This window comes from Amblyraja radiata, chromosome 21 (genome assembly GCF_010909765.2).
Source record: "Amblyraja radiata isolate CabotCenter1 chromosome 21, sAmbRad1.1.pri, whole genome shotgun sequence".
Classification (NCBI taxonomy): domain Eukaryota; kingdom Metazoa; phylum Chordata; class Chondrichthyes; order Rajiformes; family Rajidae; genus Amblyraja; species Amblyraja radiata.
The window spans coordinates 19224920-19242846 of NC_045976.1; the positions used below are offsets into that span (position 1 = coordinate 19224920).

Here is a 17927-nt window from a genome sequence, read left to right on the forward strand (position 1 = left end):
ACTGAAAAGAGCTGCTGCTGATGGAGTCCAGATAGAATGTACTTACGAGTAAAATGTATTGCACGTGAGAAAACATCATCAACAACTTTTAGTTAGAGAACATTTGTTAAGGAAAAACACATCACAGTAACTTTAACAAACATTCATTTTTCTATAAGAAAATATTAGAAGTATAGTGACGGCAATAATAGGTAGATTTTTTTAAAATTACATTAATTCAGTTGCATTAAAATAATGTTTTCTCATGTTTTAAAAAAGCTAAAAATTAGATCAAATATTGCAATTTTAGGTGCTACACATAAACGAGTATATATTAAATTATATTATCGTATTTATTATTTTTAAACCATTAAAAAGACAATAATTGTGACACCATTTGGCAAAGCATAACAGCATTCTAACATGAGGCAATGCAGATCACTATTAACCAGGAGTTACATTTACAGTTCTTCACCTGAGATTCTTCATATTATGCTGAAGAAATAAGATAATTTAGGGCATTTTACCACAAAAGCAACTAAAAACTTTATGAACAACCACACTTGCATACCTCCCGCTGATTTACTTGAATGATGAAGGTTGATCAAATTCCAAGAACTATAAAAAGTTGAGGCTCAATTATCAGCAACTCTGGCCACATAAACTACTTTATGAAGTAACAAGCACACAAACATCAAACTAATCTGTCCAATCCATCTCACTACAGTTATGTAGTAATGTTAACACATTTGTAGGAAACAACAGCATTTCTGATAGAATAGCAGAAAGAGGAAGCTCAGGAATTTTCTATTCGTGGACCTAACGTGGCTACTGATTATTCTCATTATTTAACAATGTGTTACTTCCAAAACTAATATCAAAATAAACAATATAAAATGTTTAGTAAACACCGACACGATAATAATCTAACAAAAATGATACAGTTATATAGATGTGAAACATTTTAAAGAAACATAATTTATTCAGCAAAATGTATCTGTATAAATTCCAAATGTCTGTAGCTTGTTGAAGGAATGTCACTCCAATGTTCTCTCTGAGAGTTTCATCATTGTACATTAACATAGTAGTAAATGAACTAAATAATTGCCAGATATCAGCATGACCTGATCTCAGTAATAACAGAAAACAAAAAGGTTTGACAAGAATATAAATTACTGACAATTCAGATTATTCTATAACTTAGCCTCCTGATGTGGAAATATACAATTACTGTTCCATTGCAGTAACCTGACTTTGTTGATCTTTTGTCCCCTGATTTTCATTTGAATTTACAGTGCAGTTAGTTATTTCTTTTCTCAAGTTGACAATTTCCACATTTCTTTTCTGCAAATCAGAAGAAATCCGACCAATCCTTCCAATAATATCATTCATTTGTGGCTCGATGAGAGAGAAATCCTTTTTTAGGTTAAAAATTTTAGGTTTAAGATCATTAGCAAACATAACTGCTTTCAGAAGTTTAGCTCGACTATTTTCCAAACTAAAAATTCTGTCCGAAAGTTTATCATCTTCGGCCTTTAATTCAGTCAACTTCTTCTGCAGAATTACAATTTTGTCTGTGTTTCTAGATACCAAATTCTTCAGTTGTGTGACTCTATCAACACTAGTTGCAATTAAGTCCCCTATGTTGTGGATGGCTGTCTTCTCTACACTAGTTACTTTAGTTTCCAGTTCATGCAGGGAATCCTTCAGTAAACTAATATCCGAATCCAGACCAGATATCCGTCGAATATCCGTTCTGACACTTGAAAGCTTTGTGGTGACATCATTTGATATTTGAGCCGTACTCTTTTCTATCCTTTCAATGGTATCAGAAAGAGAAACTAATTTTTCATCCAATTCATTTCTTTTGTCGGTGATGGACGTTGACCAAATCTTCATTTTCCTAATTTCCGCCTGCAGATTTTCAACTTGTTTTAGCAGCGAATGGTCTTTAAGTTTGTCCATGATTTCTTGTGCACTTTCACACTATAGACAGAAAAGCAAATGGTATCAATAGTGAAAATGTCATTAAAAAATTCACCAAATTCAAGAATCTGTTTTTCTAATATAAACAATAACAATTCATAATTTCTCCCAGAAAAATTATTGTATGTTCAGCTACATTGCACTACTTAATAACCTTGCATTGTCAACATCCATTCTTGCTGCACATTTCCTGTAATTAAATAAAATGTGCATTTAATTAATTTATGTTTATTGCTGCTTAATGCATGAACGTATTAGGGCAACTGCTCCCTCTCAAATAATAGGTTCTTAAACGTCACCCGAGTAACAACTTCTGATGGATGGCATCTCATCTCAAGGACACTGTTAATAATGCATCATCTGTGCTGTACTACATTACATACTGTCTAAGGTGAAAGAGCTAACTGGTCAATAGACTCGACACATAAATAGTACATCGCTCGCAAATAAATAGGTAACAAAACACATCTTGATCCATAGTTACCTTCGTGGATTGAGCCATATTAATTATGCAAAAACTAATTCAAACATGTTTAAGCAGTAAAAAGAACAATATTTAAAAAAAACCCATAATGTTAATTATATATTTGTTCCAATGTATGTAAAAATATACATTACACAAAATTAGTCCATCACAAAATTCTAAACAAACCACTTTTTGTTCTTTGCTATACCTTAGGCAGTTTTAAGTCACAATGAAAGCCCAAGTGGTCATAATATCCTAGGTTACAGAGTATCAACAAACCTCACATTAACCAATTTATTCCATTCAAAACAGATGTGTATTCTTGGCTTGTTTAAAACAAAACAGATTATAAATGGAATGGCTAATTATTTCATTTCAATACTTCAGCTTAGAGTCACAGTCATAGAGTGATTGTGTGGTAACAGGCCCTTCGGCCCAACTTGCCCATACAATGTCCCAGCTACACAAGTCCCACTTGCCTGCTCTTGTTTCATATCCCTCCAAATCTGTCCTATCCATGCACCTGTCTAACTGTTTGTTAAATGATGGGATAGTCCCAGCCTCAACTAACTCCACTGGCAGTATGTTCCATACATCCACCACTCTTTGTATGAAGCTTCTTTGTGTTTCCAATTTAATGATATTGCCGTCCACAAACATACGCCTGTTGGCAGATGGCAGTGAGAACAGTGACAAAGACAAAAAGAGGTGTGTGTATGTGTGCTTGTATGTGTATGTCTGTGTGCATGTATGTGTGTATCCGTGTGTGTAACAAAGGATGGAATACGTGGTTTGCCACCAAGGATTTTGCAGTAAAAAGGTGGGAGCAAGAGAGAGGATTATCAATGTGAAAAGGGGTCGAGTACAATCAGAAATGAGACAGTAAAGTGTGGTAATTAGGATAGAGATGAAAGGATTACGTGTCCAGCTCTGCTCTGACTAAAGGGCCTGTCCCACCTGGGCATCATGCAGGTGGCGCGCAAAGCTTTTGTGAATCCCAAAATTCTGGGGCGCTGCGTGCGACCGCGCGTCACGGTCTACGTCACCACGCACCATGCATGGACGACCTAATCCACGAGTTTAGAAGACTCTAGGCAAGTTGAAAAAAAATCAAGGTCGTGTTGACTCACCAAAGTAAAAGACCTACGACCTCCTACGACTATCTCTACGACCTCCTACGATTATGTCTATGACATCCTACGACTATGTCTACGACCTCCTACGACCCCCCTCGACCTGTCTTCCACACCTAAGACCAACTACGACTAGCTACGAGTGGAAAATGATCACATGACCTGCGACTACCTACGACTATGACTACTATCATGACCTACTACGACCTACCTACAAGTAAAAAGTATCAATTTTTTGCATGCCGACCTTTTTTTAACTTTTGGACATTTTTTATCAGGCTGGAAAAAACGCCGCGACCTACTTAAGGCCACGAGTACGCGGAGACTACTCACGAGCATGAGGAGTTACAAAGACCTCCTATAACCTCCTACGACCTCGTGGGGACCATGCTGCGAGTATGAGTCAAGGGCAAACTCGGCAGAGGTCGCCAATTAGGTCGTGAAAGTGGGACGGGGGCTTTAACCTTTTGTAGCAAAGTATTAGAATTCAGAGAGCTTGAAAAGGAGGCAACAGATTATTCTGTTAGATTTAGAAATTGAAAAATCTAAAAACATTCTTGAAGTTTTCCACTGGAAATTGAAAAAAAATGTAATATAGCTTTGGACAGCATTTTCTGTTACCCGGTTTCAGAATTTTCAGTCCACCATCAGTTTAAATTAGGGAAATGTCTGCCTATGGTTTCAGTGTGAAACTGCAGGTTGGATGCTGATATTGGAAGCCAGCTAGGAATTTCAGTTTGGAATATTTGCGTCTCATATTTCCTTGCTATACAGAAGGCCTTCCAGCCCATCGATTCTATGATGGTTCTCCCAGCAATCCCATTAATCACTTACTCTCCTGTAAACTCATATCTCTCATGGACCTATCAACTCTCCTCCAATGCAACCCAATTACACTGGAAGTAATTTACCTGCCAATTAACCTAGCGACCACATTTCTTTGGAATGTGGGAGCAAACTGAAGCACCAGGAGGACACATCACAGTCGCAGGAAGGATGTGTAAACTTCACACTGGCAGCACCCAAAGTCAGAATAGTCAATGAGGCAGTGAGAGAGCAGCACTACTTGCTGCAGCATCATGCCAACTTCTGGTGCTTAAAGTGAGAACACTTCAAGTTGCAAAAGCAGTATACAGGAAAATGAAGCGCGTGTTAACAGATTCAGCAGCAGTGTGTGTAACTGAGGCGTGCAAAGTACAAAGAATGGAAATCTAATAAAAAAGCATCCATTGCATCCAGGAGAGAGCAATTTTGCATTCATCACATGCTCTGCATAACTGGAATGAATTATCATTTGCATTAGATCTCTCAGATTTTGAAGAAATCAGAGCTTCAAACACTGTGCGTTTAAAATGTACGCCAAAATGGCTGTGCCATAATCCAATACATTTCAAATCACTTTGGCTATATACATACAATCAATGGTGGGAAAGGAGAATTAGGACTTTTGAACAATTAGCCCAATACAATTCAGACTCTCCATCTAAACAGAATACTTTAATTCAAACACTGGCATATGACCTGAACTTTCACATTTAAACCATTTCACCAGTTAAATAATTGACAAAGTTCATTGACCCTTACACAACATACACAGTTGTCAGCGTTTGGTTTTTGCACAACAACATTATTGAAAAACAATATTCACAAGAGAATATGTTTAGAAAGTAGTGGAAAAATGTTCCTTTGTGCATGCAATCAAATCAGTATTTACCATAAACTATTGAACACGGTGAACATAGAACCAAAAATACTAAATGAGAGAACAAATTGTTATTTTTCAAAAGTGATACATATTTTGTGCTAAAATATGGTGACATATTTCAATAAAACAGATATGTACGAAATAATAATTTTATTATTAACATATCAGAGAATTGGGTAAAACAAACAGATGATAATTCAAGATATACAAGAACATTATGGCACTCCTCCATCAAACTTTCACATGGAATAGTAAAGTCTAGATTTCATCTTTGATTTCTCATACATCAGGACCCTAACAATTTAAGTTATCCCAAAGGGACTAAGATCACATCAGATGTTCAACTTTCATGCCTTCATTACAATTATCATAACTCAATTTCCCATTGAGACACTAATACAAAATATTCAGCATTGTACAAAATTGAACTAAATGACAATAAAAATTATCTAATCAGCAGGGACTAACTAATTAAAATGTACAGTTGTATATTTCACCATGAATACTTGAGACTTTGATTCGATTCAACCAAAATAATGGTATCAGATAAATTAATCAGAGTTGTGACACTTTTACAAAACCCATCAAGTTTACTGATGGAAATCACTTGTGCAATTCAATGCAAGGCAAATGTGGCTCCAGTACCACATTAAAATAGCTGGCATTTAACTGCCATCTGAAGTGGACTTACAAAATATTTTAAACTTTGAGAGGTTGGACAATAAATGTTGGCTCAACTGCAGATGTTCAAATTCTGAGAAGGAAGGAATGGAAAAAAAAGCAAATGTGCATTGCAAAATTGATCTTGAAACACAAATGTGTGGCATGGTGGCGCAGTGGTATAGTTGTTGCCTTACAGCACATACTGCACCAGAGACCTGGGTTCGATCCCGACTACAGGTGCTGTCTGTACCGAGTTTGTACGTTCTTCCCGTGATGGCGTGGGTTTTCTCCAAGATCTTCGGTTTCCTCCCACACTCCAGACATACAGGTTTGTAGGTTAATTGGCTTGGGTTTTGTACACTTGGTATATAAATTGCTCTTAGTGTGTGTAGGCTTGTATTAATGTGCTGGGATTGCTGGTTGGTGTGGACTCAATGTTTGCCGATGATAGTCTGCGTCCTCGCACTGAAAATCAAAACTTACAGACTTCACATCTGAAGCATTTTTGTCCCTTATGGAAACTATCACCTGATCATTAGATGAGAAAATATCCAGCACATCATGTATTATTTTGCTTGTAAAAATATCATGGTAATAGTTGTCATGACTGCCACAAAGCTGTTTCAGGAAATGATGTATTTTGTCTTCTGTCCTTCTAATCAAAATAAATAATCCATTACACTGCTATGTAAAGCAAATTTACATGAATTTACAACATTAATGGTTACTGCAGGATCTTGCTGCAGAAGACTGATTGCCGTGTTTCCTACAGCAGTGATAAGGTTTCAATAGTACTTCATTATGTATCATTTGAAGGCAAGTCATTTAAAAAAAGATATATTTGTAGGCTTGCTTAGTCTATCAAATGAATGCATTTCCACCCTCAGAATTCTCACAAAGGCATGTGATTTCCTGACCATATTTAGATGTATTGATTGAGTTATTGATTTATGCTTTCATAAATTAGACAGCTCTCCATCAGTACTAAATTGGATATTTGCCTCTGACCTACTTGGCTTACAAAGGTAAGATTTTCAAATAAAAGCAAACTTTATGTTGTTCCTGCAGGTTCAAGAATGTACCGTGTGATATCATAAATATGGAAATACATACAAGTTATTTATATATACAAGCCAACATAACAGTGATAACTACTTATATGTAGCCTTTATAGACCAATTTGGCATCAAATTCAATGTATCTCCAGTTTAAATTCAATATACGTATTTTAATAGAAATTGGTTTTTCATTGTTATTCCTCTGTTGGCCTTAAACATATCAATGCTCGTGGTGATTTCTGAATATCATAAAATATTTGCCTCAAGCTGACAACCATATATTTGCAGTCATTCTTTTTCAAACTATCATATCTTATGGCCATTATGGTCATTTATTTTGCTATGTATTTTGTCTCTCAATATATATATGGGAGCTAAGGAAAGCAAGAAGGGATTTCAGTCTCTCTTTCTTAGGTAGATAAAATTCACCTTTTTTCCTTTACTTCAGACTGACTCCACAGTGTAACTTGGTTGATTGTTAAATTTCAAGCTATTAGTCCGTAGTTTGTAGTTTACCTGAAATCAGCATAATCTACAGTTTTTGTGATTTTCACTGACATATAAGATGGATGCAGGTTTTAATGCTAAATAAACTGAGACATTTACACTATTATAAATCATTGTTTCAAAGCTGTCTGATTACCTAGTTCAACAGTTTTTTGCTGAATGGAAATAGATTACTGCAATTACTTTATTTTGTGATTATTCTGACATCTCATGCAGGCAGCAAGAATGTCAACATATGTTTGTGATGCGTGTATAAATGACAATGGAAGACAGAAACACATCAGGCAACTCCATACTGTCTCTATACTATATCTGAACTTGTTGGAACTCAATATTGAGCCAAAATGCTGATAAGCATATGATTGTACTATGATAGAGCATAGCTCTAGGGGCGAGTGGAGTCAAGGGATATGGGGAGAAGGCAGGCACGGGTTATTGATAGGGGACGATCAGCCATAATCACAATGAATGGCGGTGCTGGCTCCAAGGGCAGAATGGCCTCCTCCTGCACCTATTTTCTATGTTTCTATTGGTAGAAGAAGTCTTTTCTTTGTCCTTAATTTGAAGTTTATTGGAAGAGGAGAGAAGGCTGAGAACAAGTCAGAATTGGAATAAGATGGAGATTTCAGCATTTGTTGGCTTGGTATCCCTATTCATCATCCTTCAGCCTCTGTCTGCACATTCACCCTCCCCTCCAGTGGCTCCATCTAGCCCCTTTCACCTCCTTGTCTTCTTCCACTTCTCAACCTGACTGCTCTTTCCCAGCACCCGCTCCCCGGCTCAACCCTCCCCTATCTGCCCGGCTCAACCCTCCCCAGTCTAGCTATCACCCACTGGCCCCTTGTCTCACCACTCTCCCTCTCCTCTTTATAGCGGCTACCTTCTGTCTCCATTCTCAATCTTCTTCCGGAGTCTCAACCCAAAACATAGACAATGTCTTCCTCTCCACAGATGCTGCATGGCCCCAGCAAGTTCATGCAGCAGTTTATTATTCATGTGAGTTATAAAGTGGCAGGAGATTGGAAGCAGTCACTTGACCTGTGTTAAATCTATTTATTATAAGGAAGATCAAATGTTGGGTAGGTAATACAGAATACCAATTTGAAAAATGCATTTAAATGATTTCTTCATGTGTGAAGCTTATAATGAACCTGGAGAGTGGGAAGGGGGTAGGTAAAAAATGTTAGATTTGTTGCAGTTGAATGGGCTGTTGTCAAGCAAATGGGTCTCCTGCACTTACACAGGAATGTGCTGTGGGAAGGGGTGCAAGTTCAGACAGGCAAACAACCTTCAAGCTGGTACAATGTAGATATTATTGCTGTGATATTATCACTAATGCAGAATTATTATCTATGCTCTTCATTGAGTAAAAACATTAATTGTTTAATAAAATACATGAAATATAATGTGCCCAAATCTTTGATCCTAGAATTGAACCAGCAAACCAAGTTGCATAAAGCTAATTTAAATCATTCGAATTAATGCAGCACATGTGTTAATCGGTTGTGTCACTGTCGATGTCCATTGATAGTTGCACACAGCATCCCTTTCACATTTCTTCTCCAAAACCAACATTTTTAGAAACACTCATAGTCAGGAGCAGTTGTGAAGATGGTAACATAGTTATCCATGCATGTCCATGACCTTCATCTGAAGAGTTTCTCATTTAATATGCCGAATCAAGTCAAAATCCTAATGACAACGTGATCTTTAATAAGATCGAATTTCAAACATAGTAAACATCTCTAATATCTCAGTTGATTATTTGCCAAAGTTGAATGCAATCGCCATTTGTACCCTAACCAAACATGGAATATATTGTCCATCATGCTCAAGATGGGATTGCCTTGTCAATTACCACCATTGGACAAAGATGATTAAGATGGCATCAATGGAGCTTGCCTTCCCAATCAAAATACATTATCTACCTGTGGAATGCTTCATGGTAATTATTTCCCTTCTCACATTGCTGTTACATTCCATTACATTAATTTTCGCAGCATTACTTATTGAGCATTAGATGGTAGAGTCAGACTGTAAAGTTTCCAGTTCTGTCTTTAAATCTAGTATCTCAGTAATGGTTTTTAGCATATTGTCCTCCAAATTAAACATCTGAACTGTCATGTCATCTATTTTCATTTCTGTGCTTTGAAGGTCTCTGGACACCTTGAGGACAGAGTGAACACCTTTATCAATTAATGGAAGTGCTTCTTCACATTCCTTAAACTTTGGTTCAAACTCAGTTAGTTTTTCTACTAGCTCTATATCCTCTGACATCAGGCTGTTTTGTTGTTCAGACAGTTCTTGGATACTCTTTGTGTTCCAGTTTGCGTGCTTCTCAAGGCCACTTAAATCTTCTTCCTCTTGCCGTTTGATTGCTCTTGTGTTTCCCAAAGTACTAACTTCCAATTCTTCCACCTTTACATTGAGTCCCTTCATATCTTGTTCCACTGTATTAATTTCCGATGTAATTTTATTATGCATGTTCTTCGACTCGAACTTCAGGTTTGCAATCTCACTATTTATTTCACTTAAGCTTCGTTTCCATGTATCGGAAATATTTTGGAAGTTTTTGTTGACATTCTGCATTTTTCTTGCTATTGTCTGTTCTTTATTTTGTAAGCTATTCATACTGCTACGCAGCTCTGACATCTCCTGTTCAAAGAAGGCCATGACCGAACTAGATGACAGGGCTTTCTGCAGGACTTCTTCTGATAACTCCAGCTGCATCCACAACACAAAACAAGTGCAAATCTACTTAATCATCCTTAAAATTGTGTTCAAAATATTCTGAATTAATTAGTAAGTGGACTTATAACTAATCTGCATGCCACTTTTACTTAAAAAAAAAGTGGAATGCATGACATCATTTGAAGAAATTTACTGTGGCTCACATCTGAACATAGAATTTTAGGAATGTGTGAGAAGCTGGAGGTGTGGGATTGTCATCTTCAGGTGAGGTGAGCTACAGTCAGCCTGTTAGAATTCACCAGTCTTTTGAGATCTAATGTGTGTCAGCTGCCTCACCAGCAACAACCCTCCGTTAGGTCCTGGGAGGAAAAAGATTGAGAGGCAACTGCTGGTCAACAGCGACTCAGTCCTGTGCAAATGGGGGAAGAGTTTTTCAAGTGACAGCTTCATGTTTTAAGATACTCCCAGCCACAAAAGCAACATAGAGCATTAAATGAAGGCAGCATATCACTTATTGCACACATCACTGATTTCCCAATGGGATGTGAAAGATAAAAGTGCAGTAAAATGTATTCCCAAAATGCTTCAATTTATTCAAAAGAATACAATTATGCACCATCTGTTTGCAGTACACAATCAATAAACCTACACTCCAAATCAGAATTAGCACTTTTTTTCTACATTGAAAAAGTATTCAAAAGGACTTCACATTTGAAGTGAAGAGAGGGACATACAGCCCTTTGAGCTAACTCTGCTATTCAACATGATCATGGCTTATTTCATGCCCTGTCAACATGTACATTGATTCCTTCAAATTCAGATATACATGCACCTCAATTTTGAATGTTATCATCGTCTGAGCCGTCTAAAGATTCACCACCTTTAAATAAAGAAATCTTGATCCAAAACACAACCTATCCATGTCCTCCCCAACTGCTACAGATGCACTGTAGTAATCATTTTATTGGGATGCATCACTGCATGGTTTGGGAACAGCTCCATCCAAGAAACAGGCCCACTGAGTCCACACCGATCAGCAATCCCCTTACACTTGCACTATCCTACATACTAGAGAAAATGTACAATCTTTACCAGCGCCAATTAACCTAAAAACCTGCACATCTTTAGAATGCAGGAGGAAACCAGAAAAAACACAAGTGGTGACAGCGAGAACGCACAAACTCCATCCAGACAGCACCCTAGTCAGGATCGAACCTGTGATCATCTGCCCTTAGACAGGAGAGCATCTGTCCAAGGACACATGTCTCCCAAGTTGGCCCAATATGCAATAAAGAGAGTCAGGGACTCCATATTAATATTTTTCAGTCTACAAAAAGCCTCATCTACTGAATTCCACTCATATGACAGATTTGCCATCCCAGGAAGCAGGCTGGTGAATTTTCACTGGACTCCTTCTATATCAGGCATATTAATTTCTTAGGTTTTAAAATGTAACAATATCAATTTGAAAGTAGCACTCTATAGTGTAATAGAGAGAAATGCTCACAAATCTTCATGAGATCTTGTGTAAAATGTTCAATAGGAAGCCTGTAGAAAGTTCTATAGAGTATTGTTATCCATCGGTACATGATCTAACATTTAGAAAATAATAATTTACAATAATTTATTTTTTTAATACTATGGGACAGCCAGTGGCTCAGGTAGCATCTGTAAAGGGAAATGGACAGATTCTCTCCATTTTCCTCCATAGATGCTGCCTGTCCCACTAAGTTCCTCCAGCACTTTTTGCTCAACATTCCAGCATCTGTAGTCTTTTGTGTCAATATTTGGTTCCTGGCAAGATCATCATTCACGGCCCATCCATTACTGCCAAGCTGAAAAGCTTGTTAGGCCATTTCAAAGACCATCTTAGCATCAATCACATGGGGGAGGGGGTCTGAAGTTGCATGTGGTCCAGACCAAGTAGACATCAATGCTCCACCCCTGAACAACAGTAATAAATCAGATGGGTTTACTGACCACAATCTGGATTTTTATTATTATTTAAATTATCCTTGTTTTTCAAATCAAATTCCTATTCCTATGGTTAACATATCAACATCAGCTCCTGAAAATAGAGTGTTAGGCCCATACCTTCTAGTCAAAAGAATAAAATCCAAAATATCTAGGCTGGTTGCAAGAGAATAACGCAGCATATTTGTTATATAGAAATGAAAGCAAACACAATTGAACAGCATTATTTTTGGTTATTTACAGTTTAAATCAGTGTATTAAAGATCGGGCATTTATCAGAGTGAACATTTATAATATTTCTCCCACCAAAGATCTGACAGGAGGCCCATTCATAATTCTGGACAGTGACTGTAAACAATGAAAGGTTCAAAGATTAAATAAAAAGTGCATATGAAACTGTACTTAGCAATGTCAATTTGAATATTAGCTTCTCTATTTACCATTACCTTTACTTACTTTGTAATCTGGGAAACAATTTCACGATAATTTGAAAAATGTATCTGGAAATCTAGAGATTCATGAAATTCAATCGTTGTTGAAGAGACCAAACCAACAGTTATGTACAACTCATTCAAATAACGTCTTAATAAATCCGAGTGTTCTCGTGCATGATGCTTTCTCAGCCTTTCATTACCTAGGAAGTCATAGCTTCATCTCTATTATACTGAAAATAACTTATTTATACTTCAGGCACAAACAGATGCCCTTAAACAGCAGTAGATTAATAATTTAATATTTTAAGAACTGAACAGAGACTAGTAAGCATCAAGACTGCTGAATTGAGTATAGGTAGATACTATTCCCCTATTGAAAACAAAGTTTAAAAAATGTAAGAGTGATTTTCTGGGTTCAGCTCACAAAGTTATCTTTCCTGAATTCAATTTCAAAATTTGCCAGGGCCCGATATCATGATTTCTTGATACCAGAATCCCATTGTAAACATGCTCCAAAATTGGGTGGCAATATTTTATCTGAACTATAAACAGTTTTATCACGATATTTACTCAACCAAGCACTTATTTTAAAAAGTTTATACAGTGGGCACCATTAATACATTTACCTTCTTTGAAACTTTGCTAACTTCGTCTCCCAAGGCCTGGGCAGCGAGAGATTTTGTGTAGAGCTGCTGGTACTTCTGCTCCAGATCAGCAAAGTTAGCTGACTGCTGAAACATAGCCCTGCAACAAAAGAAACTTGGCATTTATGATACTGTATCTGCAATGACTAGATAATATAGGCATGCAGGCAATCACATCTATAGAAATACAAAGTTCAAATGGACAGTTTCACTTTGGTACCATTTTGAAAGAAGTAGAAACATGTAGGACCGCATTTTACATTCCTTTGCACCTTTTGAAGACTTGTCCTCTAAAAAGACAACCATTGGCAAGGATTTTTCTGGTTGTTGCCACAGCTCGTATCATTCGCCCACCTAGATGACTCCAAGCTTAGGACTTCCCCGCATTCATAGTTGACTGTGGCAATTTCAAACTTACAGAAGAGTAGCCGCACCCTGCGTTTCAGTTCACCCAATCACCCCCAAAGAGTTTAGCATTTGTGATCAAATCAAACCCCAGCAATTACATGAAGGGATGGAATTGGGTGGCAGGATGTCAGCTCTTGAACCATGTGCTGAGATCTGTGACCCTTATGATTTCACAGGGGGATTATAGACTGCAAAGAAGGAAAACAAGAGGAAGGTAATTTACTCACTTTAAAATCATTTCAGTTTTGCATTGATATTTATGTGTGCTTTCAGCTTATTCCTCCTCCTCAATAGCCATCACCACCGGGGCATCTCAAGGCTGTGTACTCAGTCCTCTGCTTTACTCACTCTATACCCATGACTATGTAGCCAGAAAATTTCAACTCCGTCTTTAAATTTACCAATTACACCACTGTTGTTGGATGAATAATGGGTAATGATGAGTCGGAGTATAGGAGGGGGATTGGTCATCTGCTTGAATGGTGCCAGAGCAACACCATTGCTGTCAATGTCACTAAAACCAAGGCTGATTGTTCACTTTAGAAGAGAAAGCCCAATGATCCACAAACATGTCTTCATCAATGGGTTGGTGGTGGAGAGAGTCATCAATTTGAAGTTACTGGATGTGCTTAAATCTGAAGATCTGAGCTGGACCCAGCACCTTGATGCAATCAGTCCATCATCGCCCCTACTTCCTTAGAAAATTCAGTATGTCGATGAATACTTACTTGAACTTCTACAGGTGTACGGGCATATTGTCTGGTTACACCAAGGCTTAATTTGGTAACTCGAACGCCCAGGAATGAAGAAGATTACAAAATATGGTGGACACTGGACCACCTTGGGTACGGACCTCCCCACCATCAAAGGTATGTATTGAAGACATTGCCTCAAAAAGCTAGGTAGTATCACCAAGGACCCTGGCTGTGGTTTCATTTCACTCCTGCCATCGGGAAGAAGGTGCAGGAGTCTAATACCCATGGTCTCCAGGTTCAAGAACAGCTTCTTGCCAACAGCCTCAGGCTATTAGAAACATAGAAAATAGGTGCAGGAGTAGGCCATTTGGTCCTTCGAGCCTGCACCGCCATTCAATATGATCATGGCTGATTATCCAACTCAGTATCCTGTACCTGCCTTCTCTCCATACCCCCTGATCCCTTTAGCCACAAGGGCCACATCTAACTCCCTCTTAAATATAGCCAATGAACTGGCCTCAACTACCTTCTATGGCAGAGAATTCCAGAGATTCACCACTCTCTGTGTGAAAAATGTTTTTCTCATCTCGGTCCTAAAAGATTTCCCCCTTATCCTTAAACTGTGACTCCTATTGAAAACTAGACTCTAACTGAACTTCAAGCTAGGAACTGTGTAGGAAGGAACTGCAGATGCTGGTTTACACAGGAGAAAGACACAAAATGCTGGAGTAACTCAGCGGAACAGGCCGCATCTCTGGAGAAAAGCAACGTGTCAAGCTAGGAACTGTCTCGTTTGCACTAGGAACTTCTGACTTTTGTTTTGTTTTGCACCACACTATATTTTATTTATTGGTTTTCTTTTTGTTTGATACCGTGTTAACAACCCTGTTCCGCTGCTGCACGCAAGAATTTCATCGTTTCGGTACATGTGACAATTAAACACTCTCGATCGGTAAAAGCGAGCGGCAAATGCCACGTCAATGGTTCAAAACGCGCTAGCTCAGACGCACAGCGCAATGGAGGGGCGTCGAGGTAGAAGTATGTGAATTGACTGGAGACACCCAACTCATTGGACGCGCGTAATGCAGTTTTTAAAACTATTTTAAGAAACTACATTGGTTCCATCTAAATGTAAAGTTTCTTCGTCGCTTCAAGGCCAACAAGAGCGTTGTCCCGGGTCGGCCCCACCGCTCACATTCCGGGCGACATTCCCTGTGGAACGGCCAGAGAATTGAGCGAACACGTCCCAGCTTTCCTGGGTCGACCCGAATTGTCACCCATTTCTTCTCTCCAGCCAGAGATGCCGCCTGTCCCGCTGAGTTACTCCAGCTTTTTGTGTCTATCTTCGTTACAAAATAAAAGTCAGATTTAGATTTACATTCCGCCTCTTGGCAAAATGACCGAAGCAAATACCACACGCAAGTCCAGTTTTAATGGGACGGGAAGTCACAGCCACGTTTGTTTTTCCTTTTGAATAGCACAGTGATTTTAAAAATACTATTGGACCGACAGAGATCTGTAGTTAAAACACTTTTAGAAGTATTCAGTTTTGAATAGAAGGTAACGTTTCTGTTCTTTCATTCTTCGAAACAAATGATCCCACGAAGATGTTGGGGAAATCGCTAATTGAAACGGAGGGAACGATTGGGCGTCTCTTGCGCCCACTCTCACTCACCGAGAGTGGGCCTTTTCTCACCCATTGAGCCCATTCGGACCCCTTAAGAGCTTCAATTGCGCCTGTTCTCCCCCTTCGAGCGTCTGCTCTCACTCTGCGCCCACTCTCATTCAGCGAGCCTATTCTGACCAAGAGCGCCCACCCGGGCTGTGAGTGCCCCTTGCGCCTACTCTCATTCACTGGACACTGTGCGTGTGAGTGTGAGCGCACCCCCCGCCCGCCCGCTCTCACCCTGCGAGCACCGCGCTGGCGATCAGCGAGAGCAGAAACAGACCGCTCCTCAAGTCTGTTCTCCGGCTGCTGCCTTCCTTGCGCCGATCGCACTCGGGCTCCGGCTTCTTCCCCGGCTCCTCCGACGCCATCCCTTTCACATTCTGTTCCTTCACCGCGTCGCCTTGCTTGTTGCCAGCCGCCGGTTTCTTCCTTTGCTTGACTTCACTCGACATTTTTGTGCTGTCGCCCCCTCTCCCGGCAGCGGAAAGGCGCTCAAACTTCTCCCTCCCTACTCCCAACTCCAGAGACGCCAGGAAAGAGGGGTCCTCACCACACGCCCGTGCCATTCCCCTGTCCAATGAAGAAGGTTGTTATTTTATTTGAATTGCGAGTTCCCTTTGAGCACCTCTGAACAGTGACCAGTGGCACATGACCAGTGACAGAGCCTTCAGTCTAGAAGCCGCTGCCGCGGTCGGCGGGATGTTTCAACCTCCCTGGTGCTAATGGTAAATTCCAGGATGCAGCGTGGATCAGTAACTTTGGCGTGGATGTCGCGCCAAACTCGGCTGACGGGGCGGCGGCGAAAGAAAACCAGCGCATATGTCTAAACCCGCTCTACCCTTTCCTAAATGCAACGGCTGTAGCGAAGTTTTGAGTGTGTGGGTACTTTTATTCGAGGAATGAGACTGGAAGTTGGGTGATTCTTCACTTGAAATTGGACGCTTACTAATTCCGAAAAGCTTTCCTAGTACTCTCTCTCTGGATATGGATCTTAGATACATCGTGGTGTAATGGAATTAATACCATGTAACAAGAAAGTGATTTTGCCACCACATAAAAAAAACAGCATCTTAAACATGAGAAAACTGCGTGAGTTGCTTTATAATTGTTACCAAACATAAATTGTGGCGGCACGGTGCAGCTGCTGCCTCATAGCGCCAGAGACGCGGGTTTGAATCTGATCTCAGGTGCTTTCTGTTTGGAGTTTGCACGTTCTGCCTGTAACCTAGTGGGTTTCCTCCCACATCCCAAAGATTTGTAGATGAATCCCTCCAAACCTTTCTTATCCATTGCCAGCTGCTGTTGTTTGTTCGTTGTTATTTCTGCAGTTGTCTCTGTTTGTTGTGGTTCGCCTGACGGAGGTCAGTTGACAGGGGAGGTGGACAACATGAACTCCGGTTTCAACACACTAGGAGCATGGAGAACCAGCTGGGAACAGACTTCGCGACCTCCACAATTCACTGTTGCATCGAACACCACAGCCCCAACCCGGCTCGGACCTACCCCGCAAAGAGTGGGTCGACCTGAATCGGCTCCGTACAGGGGTCGGCCGGTTCAACGCCAACATGCATCACTGGGGGCTGCGTTCAACAGCAGCCTGCGTGTGTGGAGCAAACCAGCAAACAGCGCAGCACGTCATTTTCGACTGCGCTGTCCTCCCTTGGTGGAAGGGTAGACCGCACGGCCCGTGGCTACAGCACATTGTGGTTACAGCGCCTGGAGGGTGTCACATAACTTCGGCTGCCTCAAACGCAAGAAGATCCATTACCTGTCCAAATATCTTTTCAATGTTGTTATAACACTTGCCTCAACTACCTTCTCTGGCAGTTTGTTCCATAAACCCAGCACCCTCAGTATGAAAAGGTTGTCCTTCAGGTTCCAAGTAAACTTTTCCTCTCTCACCATAAACCTATGC

General features: G+C 39.7%; 1 protein-coding gene across 2 annotated transcripts; it reads right to left on the reverse strand.

Annotated features, from left to right (window-relative positions):
- Positions 1-313: 313 nt before the first annotated feature.
- LOC116985158 (IKBKB interacting protein) lies at positions 314-16974 on the reverse strand. Of its 2 annotated transcripts, none has more exons than XM_033039703.1 (3): positions 16250-16974; positions 13223-13340; positions 314-1965 (listed from the first exon to the last, which is right to left on the reverse strand). In XM_033039703.1, the coding sequence occupies exons 1-3, from the start codon at positions 16576-16578 to the stop codon at positions 1207-1209; spliced, it is 1206 nt and encodes a 401-aa protein (XP_032895594.1). In that variant the 5' UTR covers positions 16579-16974; the 3' UTR covers positions 314-1206. The 2 variants fall into 2 exon arrangements, with proteins under 2 accessions (XP_032895594.1, XP_032895595.1); XM_033039704.1 differs by lacking the exon at positions 314-1965 and adding an exon at positions 8668-10221 and having other exon boundaries at positions 16250-16968.
- Between the last annotated feature and the right edge of the window lie 953 nt (positions 16975-17927).

Bases quoted from the DNA above. Each gene is read 5' to 3' on its own strand.
- LOC116985158 (XM_033039703.1), bottom strand. From the start codon at position 16,578: ATGGCACGGGCGTGTGGTGAGGACCCCTCTTTCCTGGCGTCTCTGGAG. The intron at 13,341-16,249 runs GTGAGAGCGGGC...CTTTTGTTGCAG, and splicing joins GCCAGCGCGGTGCTCGCAGG to GGCTATGTTTCAGCAGTCAG. The intron at 1,966-13,222 runs GTAAATGTATTA...TTCTGTCTATAG, and splicing joins TTAGCAAAGTTTCAAAGAAG to TGTGAAAGTGCACAAGAAAT.